The sequence below is a fragment of the Carcharhinus amblyrhynchos genome, chromosome 32, assembly GCF_965287045.1.
Source record: "Carcharhinus amblyrhynchos chromosome 32, sCarAmb.v2.hapA, whole genome shotgun sequence".
NCBI lineage: Eukaryota > Metazoa > Chordata > Chondrichthyes > Carcharhiniformes > Carcharhinidae > Carcharhinus > Carcharhinus amblyrhynchos.
The window spans coordinates 11,278,365-11,298,601 of NC_137355.1; the positions used below are offsets into that span (position 1 = coordinate 11,278,365).

Below are 20,237 nucleotides of genomic sequence, written 5' to 3' on the forward strand. Positions count from 1 at the left end.
ATTTGGTTGTATTCAATTCAATAGAATTATGGACACAGAAGGGAATCAGGGAGACGGGAGAGCGTAGGGAGACGGGATAGGGATCAAAGATTGGCCATGACCTTGTTAAATGAGCGGCAAGATGACCAATAGCAGCTCTTACTTCTTGTGACGGATTCTAATTGGCTCACATTTCAGCCATTGACATGCAGGAATGACCAAACAGATAGACCTCCATTCAGATAAGCCTGCAATTTTATTTTCACAATTTATAAATTTACAAACTGCCATTAAGTGGCTGGACAGTATTTATTTCACGCATGCGTACGAAAAACCCTAAAGAAACTTCAGTCAAATTTTGGGTGGGATTTTCCAGCTGGGCTCGCCAGAATGTCCCACCCGAGGTCACGGTTGCGTGGTCCATGTCCCTCCCGCAACGATTCCCGCAACAGGCGGGAAGGGACAATTCCACCCTCAGTGCTCAAAATTCCCCCCCCAAAAAAAATCTGTACGTAGCATATTAACCCACTGGTAAAGTAGTTAAAGATCTTTGCCGTGACCAAATGTGACCATACACAAATACTGGGTAGTTAATACCACCCAGTCACAATACTGAATTACCAACCCTGATTAAGAATGTCACTTTGCTATAACATCACATGGATATCTACAGGAAGCAGAATGTATTATAAAACTGAATCCGAGTTAACTTTTTCCGAGACACACTTCTTTTTTTAATCTTTATTGGACACGTATATGTAAACACTTACCCACAGCGCGCACACTAGTTTGGGGATAGACACTCTTGGTGACATTTCTGACACTGAAGGTGAAACTGAGATTACAAACCACTCGGAAACCCTTGGACATTGGGAACTCAAACACTCCCGAGTTACCCAGTCCACGAAACATACAGGGACATCTCCCATTCTGATTGTCTCTGCTAGTTAGATTAGATTTTTTTTTATAAACAGGGCCAATGATTCCAAGTTCAACTCAAAACAGGACGCAAGACGGCCCTATCTGGTTCAGCAGTATGAGACGTAATGCAGACCCTACCCCCCCCTACACAGACAGTGACCCCAAGGCCGGAATTGAACCTGGATCCCCTGGTGCTGCAAGGCAGTAGTGCTAACCACCGTGCTGCCAGTTGGACCACCTCGTAAAGAGGAAGCCAGCAATGAAAAGCACCCCCAGGTATCAGGAAACTCTCAATCCACCCAAGAAATCTCAATCGTTCCGAGCCCAACCTCATGAAGGTTTTATTTCATTTTGCAGCCCGAGAATGATTCTGAACCTTTGCGCTCAAGGCAAAAGCGGGAACTGGAGCATTTTGTTGTAACCGGTACCTGAATCTAACATTCTTACAGCGGCCAAAGCTTCACTCATATGTTCCCACTGCCCCGGAAGAAAATAGGAGGAGGGGGAGAGTAGAGAGAGAGAGATATACCAATTTACACAGCAGCCAAATCTGAGGCATTTCAACCTAACACAGCCAGGTGATAGCACAGCTATCAATGCCCTAGCTGCTTCTGAAGCCAGGTTGCAAGGGTTCAAAAGACATAGAATCCCTACAGTGTAGGAAGAGGCCATTCGGACCATTGAGTCTGCACTGACCACAATCCCACCCAGGCCCTGTCCCCATAACCCCACATATTTAACGTGCCAATACCCCAACCAATTTAGCATGGCCAATCCACCTAACCCGCACCTCTTTGGACTGTGGGAGGAAACTGGAGCACTCGGAGGAAACACATGGGGACAACATGCAGACAATGACCCAAGCCGGGAATCGAACCCAGGTCTCTGGCGCTGAGAGGCAGCAGTGCTAACCACCATGCCCACTCACAGGGATACTGGATGGTCAATATGGTAACCTGCTGTGTTGCTATAAATGAGGACAGACACAAGCTCTTTTTAAAATATAAAGTGTGGGAAGAATTTACTGACTGGCTCATCTCCTGCAACTTACCAAAGTGGTCAAGACCTGAGCAAAAAGGAAAAAGGCTGGTGGTCATTTCAAGCCGGGGGGGAGTGAAACAAACCCCCTACCCCCACCCCCGACCCTTCGACAACACCATTTCATTCATACCCTTGGCCGCAATTCTTTTGCAGCCTTCCAGAAACAAAAAACACTTCAAATCAGAGATTAACCCTGCTCCTTCAAGTGGCTCCACATCTCTGGGAAACTCCAGTGACGGATGCTGCCCTGAATTCACAGGTTTTAAGATACAATTAGCTCGAATGCAAAGATACTTGGGCCAAGCCTCCTTGTTTATCAACCGCTAAGAGGTCAAATAACAATCCGGCAATGAAATAAATTGTTCGCGCTCCTGACTAGTGTCACCTTCTCAAAGGTAATGCGTGTCATTAAACAAAAGAGGCTACATCTGTGTCCCAATTCCACATCCAGCTAGTAACGCTTCCACTTCCCAGCCCCGGTGTCCTTGTAAACATTGTTAAATTTCAGACATTGTAAATTAAGGAGGCCTCAAACAACCTGGGGTGACCATCTCTGTAAGTTAAACAGTCATTGCTGAGAGGAAGCTTCTCACCCGAGTTGTCTTAGGCAGGTTCGAACCAAGGGCCCCCCGATTTTACCAGCACGCCCGCCCCGAGGTTCGCAGAATGGCATTCTCTGTTGGCCTCGGGCGCGATCGCTACGAGCCTCGGGGCGGGCGTGCCAGTAAAATCCCAGCCAAGATCTCCAGGGGCGACTGGAGAATGTTCCAAACCACTGCACCTACTTGGTCAGTCAACTGGCGTGCAATCGTTGGGTCAGAGGGCAGAGTTCAGTCAGCCTCGCCGTATAAAATGCCCCAATGACAAGACTCAGACAGCCAGGTAGAGACATTAACTCCTCGTTGCGATTTCCCGGTGGTAATTTTGCTTGTACCCTTGATATCCCCAAGACATTGCAGTGCTGAAGGAGCTACTAAATGCTTGAATGGCCTACTCCTGCCTCTAGGTTCTACGTAAATCATTACACACAAATCCTTCTCCAGAAAGTGCTTCATCAAGATACGAATTCAGGTCCTAATCTTTCAGATATACAAATGTCATTCACGCTAGCTTTGCTGGAATGTTCAAACTCCATTGGATCTGCAGCCCAGAGGGTAACAAGAGTCACTGTTTTGTTTTAAACTGTATCTGAACGTTAGCCCTCTCTTCCTCCAAATTCCTGCAAATCCAGGAAACTCGCAGTTCACCAGAAGAGTTGACCATTTTGTATAAAGTCGTTTAGTTCAAGGCATTCATCAGCGCCTGCGCTTGCTTGAGTTCTGAGGGGACAAGACAAAAGTGGTCATAAACCCTTGAGGACTCAAAGTTTAAATTTATTTAGTTGTGACAAGTAGGTTTACATTAACACTGTAATGAAGTTACTGTGAAAATCCCCTAGTCGCCACACTCCAGCGCCTGTTTGGGTACATCGAAGAAGAATTTAGCAGGGCCAATGCACCTAACCAGCACATCTTTCAGACTGGGAGGAAAGTGGAGTACCCGGAGGAAACTCATGCAGACACGGGGAGAATGTGCAAACACCACACAGACAGTGACCCAGAGTAACTCTGAACAACATGCATTTACATAGTGCCTTAAATGGATCCCAAGGTGCTCTGCAAGAGTGTAATCAAACAAAGACTGGCACCAAACATTAATCATAGAATGGGCAGCACAGCGCCAAGGACCTGGGTTCAACTCTGGCCTCGGGTCACTGTCTGTGTGGAGTCTGCACATTCTTGCCATGTCTCCGTGCTTTTTGTCCGGGTGCTCCAGTTTCCTCCCACACTCTGAAGATGTGCGGGTTAGGTAGATTGGCTATACTAAATTGCCCCTTAGTGTCGGGGAGACTAGCTAGGGTAAATGCATAGGATTATGCAAATAGGGCCTGGGCGGGATTGTGGTTGGTGCAGACTCGATGGGCCGAATGGCTTCCCTCTGCACTGTAGGGATTCTATGAAACCCTAGAGGCTATTCAGCCCATTGAGTCTGCACCAACAACAATCCCATCCTACCCCCGTAAGCCCATGTACTTACACTGCTAGCCCCCTGACACTAAGGAATAATTTAGCATGGCCAATCAACTGCACTCTCTCCTTTCCTTCTCTATGAACGGTATGCTTTGTCTGTATAGCACACAAGAAACAATTCATGTTAATACTTGTGACAATAATAAATCAAATCAAATTCAAAAACTTAACCCACACATCTTTGGAGTGTGGAAGGAAATGGGAGCACCCAGAAGAAACTCACGCGGATAAATGGAGAATGTGCAAACTCCACCCAGACAGTGGCCCAAGCTGGGAATTGAACACGAGTTCCTGGCGCTGTGAGGCAGCTGTGCTAATCACTGTGCCACCCTAAGCTGCTCGGCCTAGTGTTTGCTCAGAGACGTAGGTTTCAAGGAGTGCCTGAGCAAAGATGTGAGAGGTGGAGGGGTAAAGATTATTGGGAAGGGAACTTGGGGATGGTTGAAGACTTGTCAGGCAATTGTGTTGCAAAAGGAAGTGGTTGTGGGGATGGAATGTACAAGATGTCAGAGTTCGAGGGACACAGAGGTCCCAAAGCTACTTTACAGAGATAGGGATGGGGTGAGGCCTGGGTAAGATATTCTGAGAGTTGGCGCAGACTTGATGGGCCAAATGGCCTGCACGATGTGTAGGTTAGCGGGATGAGCAACATAAACGGTTGGGGTTACGGGGTTAGAATGTGGGAGTGGTGATTGTTTATAAAGTTAGAAGTTAAAGTTTATTTATTAGTCACAAATAAGGCTTACATTAACACTGCAATGAAGTTACTGCAAAAATCCCCAAGTCGCCACATTCCGGCACCTGTTCAGGTCAACGCATCTAACCAGCACGTCTTTCACACTGTGGGGGGAAACCAGAGCACCCGGAGGAAACACACAGACAAGGGAAGAACGTGCAAACTCCACCCAAGCTGGGAATCGAACCCAGGTCCCTGGTGCTGAGGCAGCAGTGCTAACCACTCCGCTGCCCATTTATGATACTCTGTCAGAGAGTCAGTGTAGATTCAATGGGCCAAATGGCCTATTTCTGTACTGTAGAGATTCTATGATTTTATAAAGCCACAGAGGTTTACAGCATGGAAACAGGCCCTTTGGCCCAATTTGTCCATGCCATCCTTTTTTGTTAAACCTCTAAGATAGTCCCAATTTGCCTATGTTTGGCCCATATCCCTCTATCCTCATCTTATCCATGTAACTGCCCAAATGTTTTTTAAAAGACAAAATTGTACCCGCCTCTACTACTGCCTCTGGCAACTTATTCCAGACACTCACCACCCTCTGTGTGAATCTCTCCCCTTAAACCTGTGCCCTCTAGTTTTAGACTCCCCTACCTTTGGGAAAAGATGTTGACTACCTAGCTGCGGAAGAGTAACCCGAGGACAGAAGCAGTAGCAGCAACGCAGGCACGTTTGTTAGAAATGTTAGTCTTAATGAGTTAAACAAAGCAAGGGTTTACACAGCATGAAATGGGCTTTGTCAAATTTCTGACAACCCCCCCCAAATTTTCCTCACCCCCATTTGTTGGTGGACTTGACCGACCTGTAAGCAGGACCCTGAACTTGTTGGATGTCACCGAGACGACCGTGGGCTCCACAGTGCCCGTGTCAACGTTCCGAACGTTGATCTTCAAGTGGACGAGGGGTTCATTCACTTCCTTCAGCTGACTGGAACTCAGGGTGTAATCCACCCTCCACGACACCGAGTCCAGTTTGTTTACTGCACACGAGAGTAAAATACCACAAGTCCCGTTAGGGCCACACAGTTTTTAAAAAAGAACAGGGAGGGGGTAAAATAAATCCCTATCCGTTTCCATAACGTGCAACCTCTCTGGCGAATCTGGCAACATTTCATTCACACTAATTTGGCATGTTAGCTACGACTCTCACCAACTTTCACAGATGCACCACGACACCAATGGGGACGAAGCAGAAAGGGTCGAGAGCTTCATGTTATTAGGTGTCCAGATCACCAACAACCTGTCCTGGTCGCCCCATGCTGACACTATAGTTAAGAAAGCCCACCAAGGCCTCTACTTTCTCAGAAGACTAAGGAAATTTGGCATGTCAGCTACGGCTCTCACCAACTTTTCCAGATGCACCATAGAAAGCATTCTTTCTGGTTGTATCACAGCTTGGGATGGCTCCTGCTCTGCCCAAGACTGCAAGAAACTATAAAGGGCCATGAATAAAGCCCAATCCATCACGCAAACCAGCCTCCCATCCATTGACTCTGTCCACACTTCCCGCTGCCTTGGTAAAGCAGCCAGCATAATTAAGGACCCCCATGCACCCCAGACATTCTCTCTTCCACCATCTTCTATTGGGAAAAAGATACAAAAGTCTGAGGTCACGTACCAACCGACTCAAGAACAGCTTCTTCCCTGCTGCCATCAGACTTTTGAATGGACTTACCTTGCAGTAAGTTGATCTTTCTCTACACCCTAGCTATGACTGTAACACCACATTCTGCACTCTGTTTCCTTCTCTACGAATGGTACCTTTAGTCTGTATAGGAACTACAAAAGATTCAAACGAAGCCACCTCCATCACGCAAACCAGCCTCCTATCCACTGACTCCATCTACACTTCCCACTGCCTCGGGAAAGCAGCCAGCATAATTAAGGACCCCACGTACCCCAGACATTCTCTCTTCCACCTTCTTCCTTCAGAGACACGTACCAACCGACTCAATAACAGCTTCTTCCCTGCTGCCGTTAGACTTTTGAATGGACCTACCTTGCACTAAGTTGATCTTTCTCTCCACCCTAGCTATGACTGTAACACAACATTCTGCACTCTCTCCTTTCCTTCTCTATGAATGGTATGCTTTGCCTGTTTAGTGCACATGAAACAATACTTTTCACTGTATGTTAATACATGTGGCAATGATAAATCAGATCGAAACTGGAGTGAATCCAGGCTCATTGCCCAACCTTGAGATAAAGATATCACCACTTACACCTGAGACTGCTCTCCTTTAGTCTGTCTTGAAGGGCAGTTTGTTTGTCTTCGTAAGATTTACAGAGGGCAGCAGCATGTTCTGAAACATTAAGCATGAGATCCAGTTAGGAAGATTCCAGCCCCAGTACTGAAGATATTATCAAAAAGTCAATGGGGGGATATGGTGGAATCTTCGTATTGGGAGCACTCTGTCCAAAACCAACCAGCTTACTCATCAAACTTTACTTTACAAACACTCCCAAACACGATGTGGAGATGCCAGCGTCGGACTGGGGTAATCACAGTAAGTAATCTCGCCACACCAGGTTAAAGTCCAACAGGTTTATTTGGTAGCATGAGCTTTCGGAGCGCTGTCCCTTCATCAGGTGAGTACCTATCACGTTCAGAGATTCCTGTTGATACATCATTCGAAACGGCTCTTAAATAATGACTGTTTACGGTTTATAAAATGGAGAGAGAAAATTCTGCAAGTTAATAATGATTTGGGGTGGGACAGTGGTTAGCACTGCTGCCTCTCAGCGTCAGGGTCCCAGGTTCAATTCCAGCCTCGGGTGACTGGCTGTGCGGAGTCTATGTGGGTTTCCTCCGGGCGCTCTGGTTTCCTCCCACAGTTCAAAGATGTATGGGTTAGGTGGATTGGCCGTGATAAATTGCCCCTTAGTGTCAGGGGGACTAGCAATGTAAAATGTACAGGGTTACAGGAATAGGGTCTGCATGGGATTGAGCAAAATAAAAGAACACACAGCAGTATTAACACTGAAACAATTGGTGACATAATTACTTGATCGGAATTGTTTTGGTCAGACTTAAAACTTAATGGGCTCAAATTTCAGGAAAAATAGACAGCAATTGCAAAGCAAGTCATTTTAATAACTACTCAGGGACTTGTTAACTACTGCAAATGTTATTTTTAAATGTACACGTGAGAGTATTTTTAGGGTACTGTGCCATCCCTCTGCTGCTTTTTTCCAATTACAAGAGGAGTTGGGATTTTGTTTTCTTTTTTAAACATTATTGAACAATCATTCCTAACATTACAAGCGGCACAGACAAGGCCAGCATTTACTGCCCATGCTGGATTGCCCTGGTGATGGTAAATACGAGGGAGTGGTTTGCTTGCCTATTTCTGAGGAACATGCGGATCTACAGTCACTTACAGGGTGCCAAATTTCTGAAAAGACTTTAGTGAACCAGATGGGTTTTTCTTAAACCAGTATTAGGGGCGGCAGGCAAGATGGCTCAGTGGTTAGCACCATTGCCTCACAGCGCCAGGGACCCGGGTTTGGTTCCCAGCTTGGGGTCACTGTCTGTGCGGAGTCTGCACGTTCTCCCCGTGTCTGCGCGGGTTTCCTCCGGGTACTCCAGTTTCCTCCCAGAGTGAAAGACGTGCTGCATTGGCCGTGCTAAATTCTCCCTCAGTGTAACCGAACAGGTGACAGAGATGAGTCTCTATATTTCCATACCTTGTATTTATTACAGTAAGTACAACAGGTTTATTTGGAATCATGAGCTTTCGGAGTGCTGCTCTTTCATCAAGTGAGTGGACGCATGTTCACTGAGACATAGGGGCCGTGTTTGTGAACCTCTCTCCATTCACCTGATGAAGGGGCAGTGCTCCGAAAGCTCGTGATTCCACGTAAACCTGTTGGACTTTAACTTGGTGTTGTGAGGCTTAAATTTTATTTCATTTATTTAAAATTTATTTGTCATAAGTAGGGCTTACATTAACACCGCAATGAAGTTACTGTGAAATTCCCCTAGTCGCCACACTCCGGCACCTGCTCGGGTCAATGCACCCTCACCAGCACATCCTTCAGACTGTGGGAGAAACCGGACCACCCGAAGGAAGCCCATGCAGACACGGGGAGAATGTGTACAAATTCCACACTGACAGTGACCCAACCAGGAATCGAACCTGGGTCCTTGGCGCTGTGAGGCAGCGGTGATAACCACTGTGCCACCCGACTTCTTACTGCGCCCAACCCCAGTCCAATGTCAGTATCTCCACGTCATGTATTTATTATTCAGTGATACATCTTACTTTTCTAGCTCTTTTTCCCTTTAGACTGTAGCTAGCCTAGGCTTAGACTATCGTCACGTCACTTTGGAAGCAGTATCTGATAGCTGAAATGACCCGAAGCCAGGAATACAATCGGCAGAGCTTTGGACAGAGTTTCGATGAAGGATACTCGAGCTGTGTTGTATCAGGTCGGAAAGCAGTAATACCTTTCGGGAGACCAAGTTGTTGCAATTCACTAGATAACGATTCGCCATCAACACCATACTTGGCAGCACTCGATAACACAAAGTTTAGCACCGCGATAGTGGCCTTTATATCACTGGTTTCTGCAATTCAAAAATAAATATCCGAGGATTAATTTTTTTTTTGGCAATATTAAATTGTCCTTTTGTGCAACTTTGCAAAGATTTTTCATTTTGTAACGGACTGGAGTTGCATCCCTAGGCTGCCGTGAAGCAAATGCTCCAGTCTGTACAAACTGATAACATGACTTCTGGATGATTCTGCCTGAGACAGAGAGAGAGAGAGAAAACAAGAACTTCACCCTCTGGTGTGAGCTCTCGCTCTCAGTTTCCATTAATTCCACACGTCAATTCTGCTGTACCGTCTTAAAGAGAAAGACACCATATGGGTGGCATGGTGGTTAGCACTGCTGCCTCACAGCGCCAGGGACCCGGGTTCCATTCCCGGCTCGTGTCACTGTCTGTGTGGAGTTTGCACATTCTCCCCGTGTCTGTGTGGGTTTCCTCCAGGTGCTCCGGTTTCCTTCCACAGTCCAAAAGGTGCGCAGGGTAGGTTGATTGGCCATGCTAAAATTGCCCCTTAGTGTCGGGGAATTAGCAGAGTAAGTGTGTGGGGTTATGGGGATAGAGCCTGGGTGGGATTGTTGTCGGTGCAGAATGGGGCAAATGGTCTCCGTCTGCAGTGCAGGAATTCTATGGATATAAATATTTATTTTGTTTTTATCATTTGGAGTTATGGATAGTTCAATTAATATATGAATAAGCATTTTCTATAACTCGTTATGAAGTATTAGGCAGGTATTAAATACATGTTGCAATTATACAGGGCCTTGGTGAGGCCACACCTAGAGTACTGTGCGCAGTTTTGGTCTCCTTTTCTGAGGAAGGATGTTCTTGCTCTCGAGGGAGCGCAGTGAAGGTTTACCAGGCTGATTATGGGGATGGCGGGACTGATGTATGAGGAGAGATTGACCAGGTTAGGATTGTTTACATTGGAGTTCAGGCAAATGAGGGGGGAAATCTCATGGAGACCTATAAAATTCTAACAGGACTAGACAGGGTCGATGAAGGGAGGATGGTGGGGGAGTCCAGAACCAGGGGTCACAGTCTGATTCAGGGTACACAATTTAGGACGGAGATGAGGAGACATTTCTTCACCCAAAGAGTGGTGAGCCTGTGGAATTCATTACCACAGGAAGTAGTCGATGCCAAAACACTGAATGTATTCAAGAGGCGGCTGGATATCGCACTTGGGGCGAACGGGATCAAAGGTTATGGGGAGAGTGCAGAATTAGGCCGTTGATTTGGACAATCAGCCATGATTGTGATGAACGGTAGAGCAGGGCCGAATGGCCTCCTCCTGCTCCTATTTTCTATGTTTCTATATTTAATTTTATTCACAGGGGTCATGATTAGTGAACAAGCCCGATTTCAATCTTGCAGCCCACTGCGGAGGGGGGGGGGCCACTCATGTGGCAAGGTTGCCCTTTGCTAGTTTAGACCACGAGCAGTGGCCTGTTAGTGTACACACCTCTTGAGTCACAAGGTCTTGAGCGCATAAATTATGGATGACACTCCAGTGAAGTACGAAGGGAGTGTTACACTGTCAGGAGGCACTGGCTTTTGGAGGAGACATTAAAGCAAGGCCCCACTGGCCTGCTCAGAGGGATATTAAGGATCACTTGGTATTAGTCTGAGGAAGAGCACACCACAATATCTGGTGTCCTGGCCAACATGTCATCAACATTACAAAACCAATGATCCATCTTCATCACATTTGCAGTGTGCAAACAGGCTGCTGCGCTTTGTGCAGTACAACAGAGGTTACAGGTCATAGGATCACAGAACCCTATAGTGCAGGAGGCCATTCGGCCCATCGAGTCTGCACCAAGCACAATCCCACCCAGGCCCTACCCCTGTTACCCCACATATTTATCCCCCTAATTCCTCTAACCTACACATCCCAGGACACGAAGGGGCAAATTAGCATGGCCAACCCACCTAACCTACATACCTTTCAGACAGTGGAAAGAAATCGGAGTACCCGGAGGAAACCCACACAGACACAGGGAGAATGTGCAAAGTCCACACAGACAGTGACCCAAGGCTGGAATTGAACTGAGTCCCTGGCGCTGTGTTACACGGTGCCACCGTGCCACCTCTACGATAGATACGATAGTGACTTTTAAGGGGCATCTTGACAAATACATGAATAGGATGGGAATAGAGGGATACGGTTCCTGGGAGGGTAGGAGGTTTTAGTTGAGTCAGACAGCATGGTCAGTGCAGGCTTGGAGGGCCGAAGGGCCTGTTCCTGTGCTGTAATTTTCTTTGTTCTTTATACACTTCAAAAAGTATTTCATCGGCTGTAAAGCGTTGAAATAATCTGGTGCTCGTGTCAAACACAACGAAAACACAAGACATTTTCATTCTTTTTGCATGTTCACATCAAAGGGAGCCTCTTGCATTCTGCACGGAATAATATTCCCTTAACAGCATGATGTATAATATGCAAATATCACATTACACGGCACTGAATGAACGAATGCAAATGCAAAAGGCAAATAATACTTGAGCATTGCAAAGACAACTGGACAATACACATGAAAAAGCTTGGCCGGGACTTACCAAACTTGGCATCTGCAGTGAGCTTTGCAATCTTCTCATACTGGCAGGAGAGAACCGACAGGCAGTGAGTAATAGCTGACACAAGGAATGTTCAAACATGCTAGATGCAAAGGAACTTGTCAGAAACCCAATACGTTGACCAACTCTTTCAGAAACAATCGCAATGAGGTGGGGGAGAAGTGGGGAGGTTGGGGGGGCAGCATGGTGGCACAGTGGTTAGCACTGTTGCCTCACAGCGCCAGGGACCCGGGTTTGATTCCCGGCTTGGGTCACCGTCTGTGCGGGTTTCCTCCCAAAGATGTGCGGGTTAGCTGCATTGGTCATGCTAAATTGCCCCTTAGTGTCAGGGGGATTAGCTGGGGTAAATACATGGGGCTATGGGAATAGGGCCTGGGTGGGATTGCGGTCGCGGTACACTCGATGGGCCAAATGGCCTCCTTCTGCACTGCAGGGATTCTATTGGATTTGTAAATTATCACAGCCGAATGCCCATTTTGTTGAAGGATAAATCAAAATACTTTAAGAATAAAGATTGTTATTCTACTAACAAAAGACAGGAATTATCCATGTTTTCTGAAAGAATCAGGGGCCTGTGCTCATGTAAATTCCTGCTTTTTTTTTGAAAGACACCCACAGTTTTCTCTTACGAGGGGACCAAAATTGTACACAGTACTCCAGGTGCAGCCTCACCAGTGTCCTGTACAATTGCAGCAAGACCTCCCTGCTTTTATACTCCATCCCTCTCGCTATAGGATCAGGAAATGATGGTGTAACACAGCGAGTTTACAATCTGAGAGGTGGGCGGAAGGCCTTAAAAAGGAAAATGGAACTGACCCTCACACTGATGCTATCCCTTTAAGACCTCAGCTACACAAGTCCTATATTAAGATTGATACTTACATCAATTCCATCTCCCAGCAGGTCTTTCAGTACCTGAACACACAGCAACTTCATCTTCACTGAAGACTGGAAGAGAAATCAGTGCTATTAAAAGGAATACAACCTTAAAAATCATTCCTGTATTCACTTCACACACATTGTACCATGAATGAGAAATCCTTTGACCCAGAAAGTAGGCAATGAAGCAATCCAGGCCATAAACACCAGCAAGACAAAGTTGTCAGTATTATTATTTGCGCAATTGTGCATCACGCTGACAGAGTGTTTGATATTTTAACTATTGATTTTCCTCACCATAATCTCGAACTAGACCTGGAGAGCCAATGGGAGGAAATGACTGTTCAGTTGTTCGGAGCCTTGAGTCGGAATTTTACCCGTCCGCTCTGTCACGGGAATCGGAGCGGGCGAAGGACGGACAATGGAAAGATCCGTTGATCTCAGGTGGGATTTTCTGGTTTCACGGTGAGTGAGGTCATGAAATCCTGCCCTTGGTCTGGACTACCATGTTCAGCTCTGGCACAGGGTTTAAAGGGTTCAATTCATGCTAAATTGCTCCTTTGTGTCCCAAGATGTGCAGGTTAGATGGATTGGTCAATGCTAAATTGCCTCTTGATGTCTCAAGATGTGCAGGTTATGTGGATTGGCCATGCTAAATTGCCCCTTAGTGTCCAAAAATGTGAAGGTTAGGTGGTTTGGCCATGCTAAATTGCCCCTTAGTGTCCAAATATATGTGGATTAGGTGGATTGGCCGGATTGGCCATGCTGAATGTATGAGGTTATGGGGATAGGGCCTGGGTAAGATGCTCTTTTGGAGAGTTGATGCAGACTGAATGGGCCAAATGGCCTCCTTCTGCACTGTACGGATTTTATGATCAGGCAAGAGTGGGATTTGGGGCAGGAGGGGATTCTGCTCTGATGAAAGGTCACCTTGGCTCGCAATGTTAGCATCTATTGAGAGAGAATAGAGCCATCAGGCCTGCTGAGTCTTTTCTGTTTTTCTTGGGGGTTTAGCTGCAATGCACCAAGTACTCAATATCGTGCTGGCATTCAACCTGGGTAAAGGCTGGCAAGGTCGTGCATGGACCATACGCCTTGGGGCGGCACGTGGAACAAAGGTTAAAAAGGAAAATGTAGACTAGGATTGAACAGTTGGTTTTCATGTTGTAGTTTCTACATAATCCGTCATTTCACTCCACACAACGCAGAGGGGGAGCCCTCCTCCTTTAAGCTGACCTAAGTACAGTGTTTAGCACTGCTGCCTCACAGCGCCAGGGACCTGCGTTCAATTCCGGCCACTGTCTGTGTAAAGTTTGCACGTTCTCCCCGTGTCTGCTTGGGTTATGGTTAAACCGAGGGCCCATCTAGTCTTCGAGGTGGGTGCTAAAATGTCCCACTGCATCATTATGAAGAGGAACACCATCCCGGCATCCTGGTCAACATTCATTCCTCAACCAACAGTTAGAACAGATCAACTCATTGTCATCACACATTGCTGCTCTTGGGAGCCTGCTGTGCACAAATTTCCTGCCATGTTGTTTACAACAATTATACATCAAAAAGTATTTCATTGGTTGAATTTTACAGATGCACCATAGTGGGTGGCGCAGTGGCACAGCGGTTAACACTACTGTCTCACAGCACCAGGGACCTGGGTTAGATTCCTGGCTTGGGTCACTGTCAGTGTGGAGTTTGCACATTCTCCCCATGTCGGTGTAGGTTTCCTCTGGGTGTTCTGGTTTCCCCCCCACAGTCCGTGCTGGTTAGGTGCATTGGCCATGCTAAATTCTCCCTCAGTGTAGCCGAACAGGTGCTGGAGACCAGGGGGATTTTTCACAGTAATTTCTTTGCAGTGTTAATGTAAGCCTACTTGTGACACTAATAAATAAACTAAACTAGAAAGCATCCTTTCCAGATGCATCAAAACTTGGTACGGTTCCTCCTGTGACTAAGACCATAAGAAACCATAGAGAGTTGTGAACGCAGCCCAATCCACCAAGCAAACAAGCCTCCCATTCCTGGACTCTGTCTACACATCCCGCTGCCTCGGAAAAGCAGCCAGCATAATTCAGGACCCCACACACCCCGGACATTCTCTCTTCCAACTTCTTCCATTGGGAGCAAGATACAAAAAAGTCTGGAAACACATATGAACCAACTCAAAGCCAGCTTCTTCCCTGCTGCCATCAGGCTTTTGAACGGACCCACCTTACGTTAAGCTGATCTTTCTCTACATGCTGGCCAGAATTTTCCAGCCATGCTCGCCGCAAGACAGGAAAATTTTACTGGAGTCAACGGTCTTTTCCATGGCCCACCCGCTACGATTCCCGTGGCGAGCTGGACAGGAAAATTCCTTCTCTACTTGTGAATGCAACGCTATATTCTGCACTTTCTCCACCCCTTCCCCCCATGTACTCTATGAGCGGTTTGCTTTGTCTATGTAGTGCGCAAGAAATAATACTCTTCATTGCATCCCAATACACATGACAATAATAAATCAAATGTGACATGCTTTGGGAACTCCCGAGGAGGTGACTTTTTCCTGTTTGAGAAGAAGGGAATTGTCACTTCTCCTTCAACAGCCCCCAATACGTCAGACATAACTGTCAATGTTATCGATTGTGAAAACACTTTGCAGATGATGTCTAAAGGTCAACCGTTTGATGTGCATATCTGATAGTTTGAAACCTTGCAGAATATTGAGTCAGTTCCATTTGAACAGCAGCTATTTCCCTTGACACAATTGCTAGGTTAGTGTTCACAGCGTAATGACATTCAGAAGGTTGGACACTCAACTATTTTTGCCAAGGTGCTGATCTCAGCCAGAACCCAGTCTGGGCAATCCAGGTCGCCGCAGAAACGGAACCTCTGTAAAGTAGAAGGTTACAGTGTTAGTCATCGCCTTCCTGAGGTCACACACAAGTTAGAACACAAAACCTAAAGCACGATTGTGCAAACATATACAATGCAACATTTCACATTAACAATTCAATTTGTTGAACAGACAGCATGAAAATAAATCAGAAATATATCATGGTTATATATCATATAACAGAAATACCACAGAAATATATCAGCTTATACCCATTAGGAAAGTGAAACAGGTTGTGAAAGGAAAAAGAGAAGGTTGAGGGGCACAGCTGCCCACAGCACCAGGTTCCATTCTCCGCTTGCATCACTGCCTGTGCAGAGTCTGCATATTCTCCCCATGTGGGTTTCTCCGGGTGCTCCGGTTTCCTCCCACAGTCCGAAAGACGTACTGGTTAGGTGGATTGGCTGTGCTAAATTGTCTCCGTAGTAAGAAGTCTCTTAACACCAAGTTAAAGTCCAGCAGGTTTATTTGGTATCACGAGCTTTCAGAGCGCTGCTCCTTTATCAGGTTCGCTCACCCAATGAAGGAGCAGCGCTCCGAAAGCTCGTGTTACCAAATAAACCTTTTGGATTTTAACTTGATGTTGAGAGACTTCTTACTGTGCCCATCCCAGTCCAACACCGGCATCATGGAACTTTTTGCGTCAGGGGATTAGCAGGGTAAATATGTGTTACGGGTATAGGGCCTGGGTGGGATTGTTGATGTTGCAGACTTGATGGGCTGAATGGCCTCCTCCTGCACTGTAGGGAGTCTATGATTCCCTATAGTGCAGGAGGAGGCCATTGAGCCCCCTCGAACCAGCTCCACCATTCGATCATCATACGATTGAATGGTGGAGCAAGGTCGAGAGGCCCAATGGCCTTCTGTTCCGACATCATGTTTGCACATTAACTTCATTATTTGTAGTCCACGACGTGCGTAGCTATTGTTTGTAAATGGGTGGACCATGGACGCAACTGCGAATGGTGTATGGATCCAGAACCAGCGCTCCATTCCACTAGAACTCGGTTAGGAAACAGGTCCGTGGCTCATTGTCCTGAACTCCTTTCACTGAGAGTTCATTTTGTCATTGGTCCTTTCACTTGCCTTACAATTGCAGGAGCAGGGCAAGACGACACAGCGGCAAACACTGCTGCTTCACGGCATCAGGGACCGGGTTCAATGCTGGCCTTGAGCCACTGTCTGTCTGCAGTTTGCGCATTCTCTTCGTGTCTGTGTGGGTTTCCTGCAGGTGCTCCAGCTTCCTCCCACACTCCAAAGGTGCGTAGGTTAGATGGATTGGCCTTGTTAAATTACCCTTTAGTGTCCAAAGACATGCAGGTTAGGTGAATTGGCCGTGCTAAATTGCTCCTCAGTGTTCAAAGGTGTGTAGGTTAGATGGATTGGCCTTGTTAAATTACCCTTTAATGTCCAAAGATGTGTAGGTCAGGTGCCCATAGTAAATGTGCAGGGTTACCGGGATGGGGGCTCGGTTAGATGCTCTTTCGGAGAATCAGTGCCGACTCAATGGCCCAAATGGTCTCTTTCTGCATTATAGGGATTCCGTTGTTCTTAGTCTACCCCAGACAGAAAGAGAATTGACCCCGTGCTCTTGCCATCTACATTCTGAACCTTGCACTAGCCATCTACACAATCCTTCACCGGTGATAGAAGACAGAAGTTGGAGCAGACCCAGTATCTGTTGTGTCCAGAAAGTAAAGGTTGTCTGTGACTCAATCAGTTGGTTGCCAAGCGTTGCTTTATTACCTAATAAACCCTCCTCTGTGTTGCACCAAACGTGTAATGGACCCATTCAGAGAACCCTTTTTTTAAATCCCTCTCAAGCGTGGGAGCTGGTTAGCTCAGTTGGCTAGGTGGCTAGTATGAGATTCAGAATGAGGATGCCAAGAGTGTGGGTTCGATTCCCATTCTGGATGAGGTAGACTCGGGTCTGCCTTCCTGTCTCTGTTCACACTTTGTCTCGTCACCCCAAATTAAACGTCAAAGTAATTTATAGGACTTTAAAAAGCAGGATAGATGGAATCTCGTGTGCAGCAGAGATGTGGATTGAACGGTCTGTCTTCTTGGGGAGGGAGTGCTGCACCGTCAGCAATGTCATCCCAAGGCTGAGATGGTAAGCTAAACCCCTCTGCCCCTGTATTATCGCGAGACTATTAGTCCAGAGAGTCAGCTAATGTTCTGGGGACCCTGGTTCGAATCCCGCCATGACATACGGCAGAATTTGAATTCAATAGAAATAATTCTGGAATTAAGAATTTACTGGTGATCATGAAACCATTGTCCATTGTTGGAAAAACCCATCTGGTTCGCTAATGTCCTTTAGGGAAAGAAATCTACCATCCATACCCAGTCAACTATTGTTTGTATATGGGTGGACCATGGACGCATACAAGTTACTCCAAAGCCACAGCAATGTGGTTGATTCTCAACTGCCTAGCAAGCCACTCAGTTCAAGGGCAACTAGGAATAGGCAATAAATGCTGGCCAGTCAGCGTTGCCCCATGTCCCACAAATGCCTAAAAGAAAATGCTAATGGGAGTTTACTGTGCCAAAATTGGCTGCTACATTTCCTCCATTATGACAGCAATCGCATTTCAAAAGGCTTCTAAAGGCTGTAAATCACACCAGGGAGCTCGGAGGTCAGGTAAGGCATTACAGAAAGGTCTCCCTTTTGATCATGGCCAGTCTACAAATGCAGGAAGGGAGGGCGGCTAGAGTTCTTCCTGACTGTTGCTGAAGGAAATTGTCAGCTCATTTGGGATAGATGTACCATTCAAGCATAGAAGGCTATTCAGTCCATCATTGCTTGTGCTGGCTCTTTTGAAAGTTATCCATTTAAATTCCACTTTTCGTGCCCTTTCCCAGCTAGCTTGCAATTCCCCCCCCCACCGAATAAATGTTCAATTCTCTTCTGAACTGGATCATATATTGTGTCTATGTGGGTTTCCTCGGAGTGCTCCAGTTTCCTCCAGATGTTAGGTGGATTGGTCATGCTAAATTGCCCCCTTAGTGTCCAAAGATGCGCTAGTTCAAGGGATTAGCCATGATTAATGTATGTGGTCACAGAGATAGGGCCTGGAATAAGATGCTCTGTTGGAGTCAGTGCAGACTCAATGGCCTCCTTCTGCACTGTGGGGATTCTCTGATTCTATGCAACATTCCAAAAACACAAAACAATGTGTTAAAATGGTACATCACATGAAACCATGTGGCTCTACCACAAAGATACAGGTCCTTGTAATTGATTCATTAGTGTCACAAGTAAACATACATTAACACTGTAATGAAGTTACTGTGAAAATCCCCTGGTTGCCACACTCTAGCCCACTGAGGGAGAATTTGGAATGGCCAGTGCACCTAACCAGCTTGTCTTTCGGACTGTGGGAGGGAACCAGAGCACCTGGAGGAAACCCACGCAGACACAGGGAGAACGTGCAAGACTCCACGCAGACAGTGACCAAAGCCAGGAATTATGGTCCCTGGTGCTGTGAAGCAGCAGTGCTAGCCATTGTGCCACTCCATATATTATAAAGGAACTGAATTAGTCATAATAAAATGATAATATTGAGACAGTGCACCTTTAAAGACAGAATAGTCAAATTTTGGACTCCCAAGTTACCTTCCTTTTCCTAAGTTATTTAAAATGATCAACTAAATGGGTTAAAAATGAAATTATGTAAGTGGGAGAGGGGCAAACACAGGCATTTTGGCAATGATTTTAAACTAGGTTCTAGAGAACTCTGCACTGCCTTTTATGCACAGACGCGCACAGGCAAACATCTGATTTAAATACCTGAACTCAAAGATAGTTTTGTAAATGGACACATACTGCCCTATATGCACTCAACATCAAAAGATACACAGTGTACTTTGCTCCATCTCCCAGAATAACAGAATTCCTAGAGTGCAGAAGGAGGCCATTTGGCCCATCAAGTCTGCACTAGCACTTTGAAACAGCATCTTACCCCAGGCACCCCCCTCAAAACCTCCACATTTTTTGAACGCTAAAGGGCAACCAATCCAGCCCCCCCTAACCTGCACATCTTTGGACTGTGGGAGGACACCGGAGCACCCGGAGGAAACCCACGCAGACATGGGGAGAACGTGCAGACTCCACACAGACAGTGACCCGAGCCGGGAATCGAACCTGTTTCCCTGGCGCTGTGAGACAGCAGTGCTAACCACTGCGCCACCGTGCCACCCAAAATGAGAACTTAATGTGACGGAATACACCCCCACCCCCACCCCACTCCCCCTCAGTCCCACCTCCCCCCTCCACACCACCCCTTTATCCCCTACCCCCTTTATCCCCTCCTCTCACCCCCTTTATCCCCTCCTCTCACCCCCTTTATCCCCTCCTCCCACCCCCTTTATCCCCTCCTCCCACCCCCTTTATCCCCTCCTCTCACCCCCTTTATCCCCTCCCCTCACCCTCAAACCCCCCCCCTCACCCTCAAACCACCCCCCCAAATCTCAATCTCAATCTCATTCCCCATTCCCACCCTCACCCCTTTACTCCCTCACCATGTTCTCCCTCACTCCCTCACCATGTTCACTCCAACCTCTCCTCCTCCAGCAGGAACTTGTTCTCAATCAGCTGAGCAGCAGC

The 20,237-nt window shown here is 46.7% G+C and overlaps 1 protein-coding gene across 1 annotated transcript; it reads right to left on the reverse strand.

Annotated features, from left to right (window-relative positions):
* Positions 1-233: 233 nt before the first annotated feature.
* commd4 (COMM domain containing 4) lies at positions 234-20,216 on the reverse strand. Its single transcript, XM_080216162.1, has 8 exons — positions 20,176-20,216; positions 15,553-15,624; positions 12,760-12,825; positions 11,860-11,899; positions 9,196-9,315; positions 6,968-7,048; positions 5,549-5,725; positions 234-3,260 (listed from the first exon to the last, which is right to left on the reverse strand). The coding sequence occupies exons 1-8, from the start codon at positions 20,176-20,178 to the stop codon at positions 3,220-3,222; spliced, it is 600 nt and encodes a 199-aa protein (XP_080072288.1). The 5' UTR covers positions 20,179-20,216; the 3' UTR covers positions 234-3,219.
* Positions 20,217-20,237: the final 21 nt, after the last annotated feature.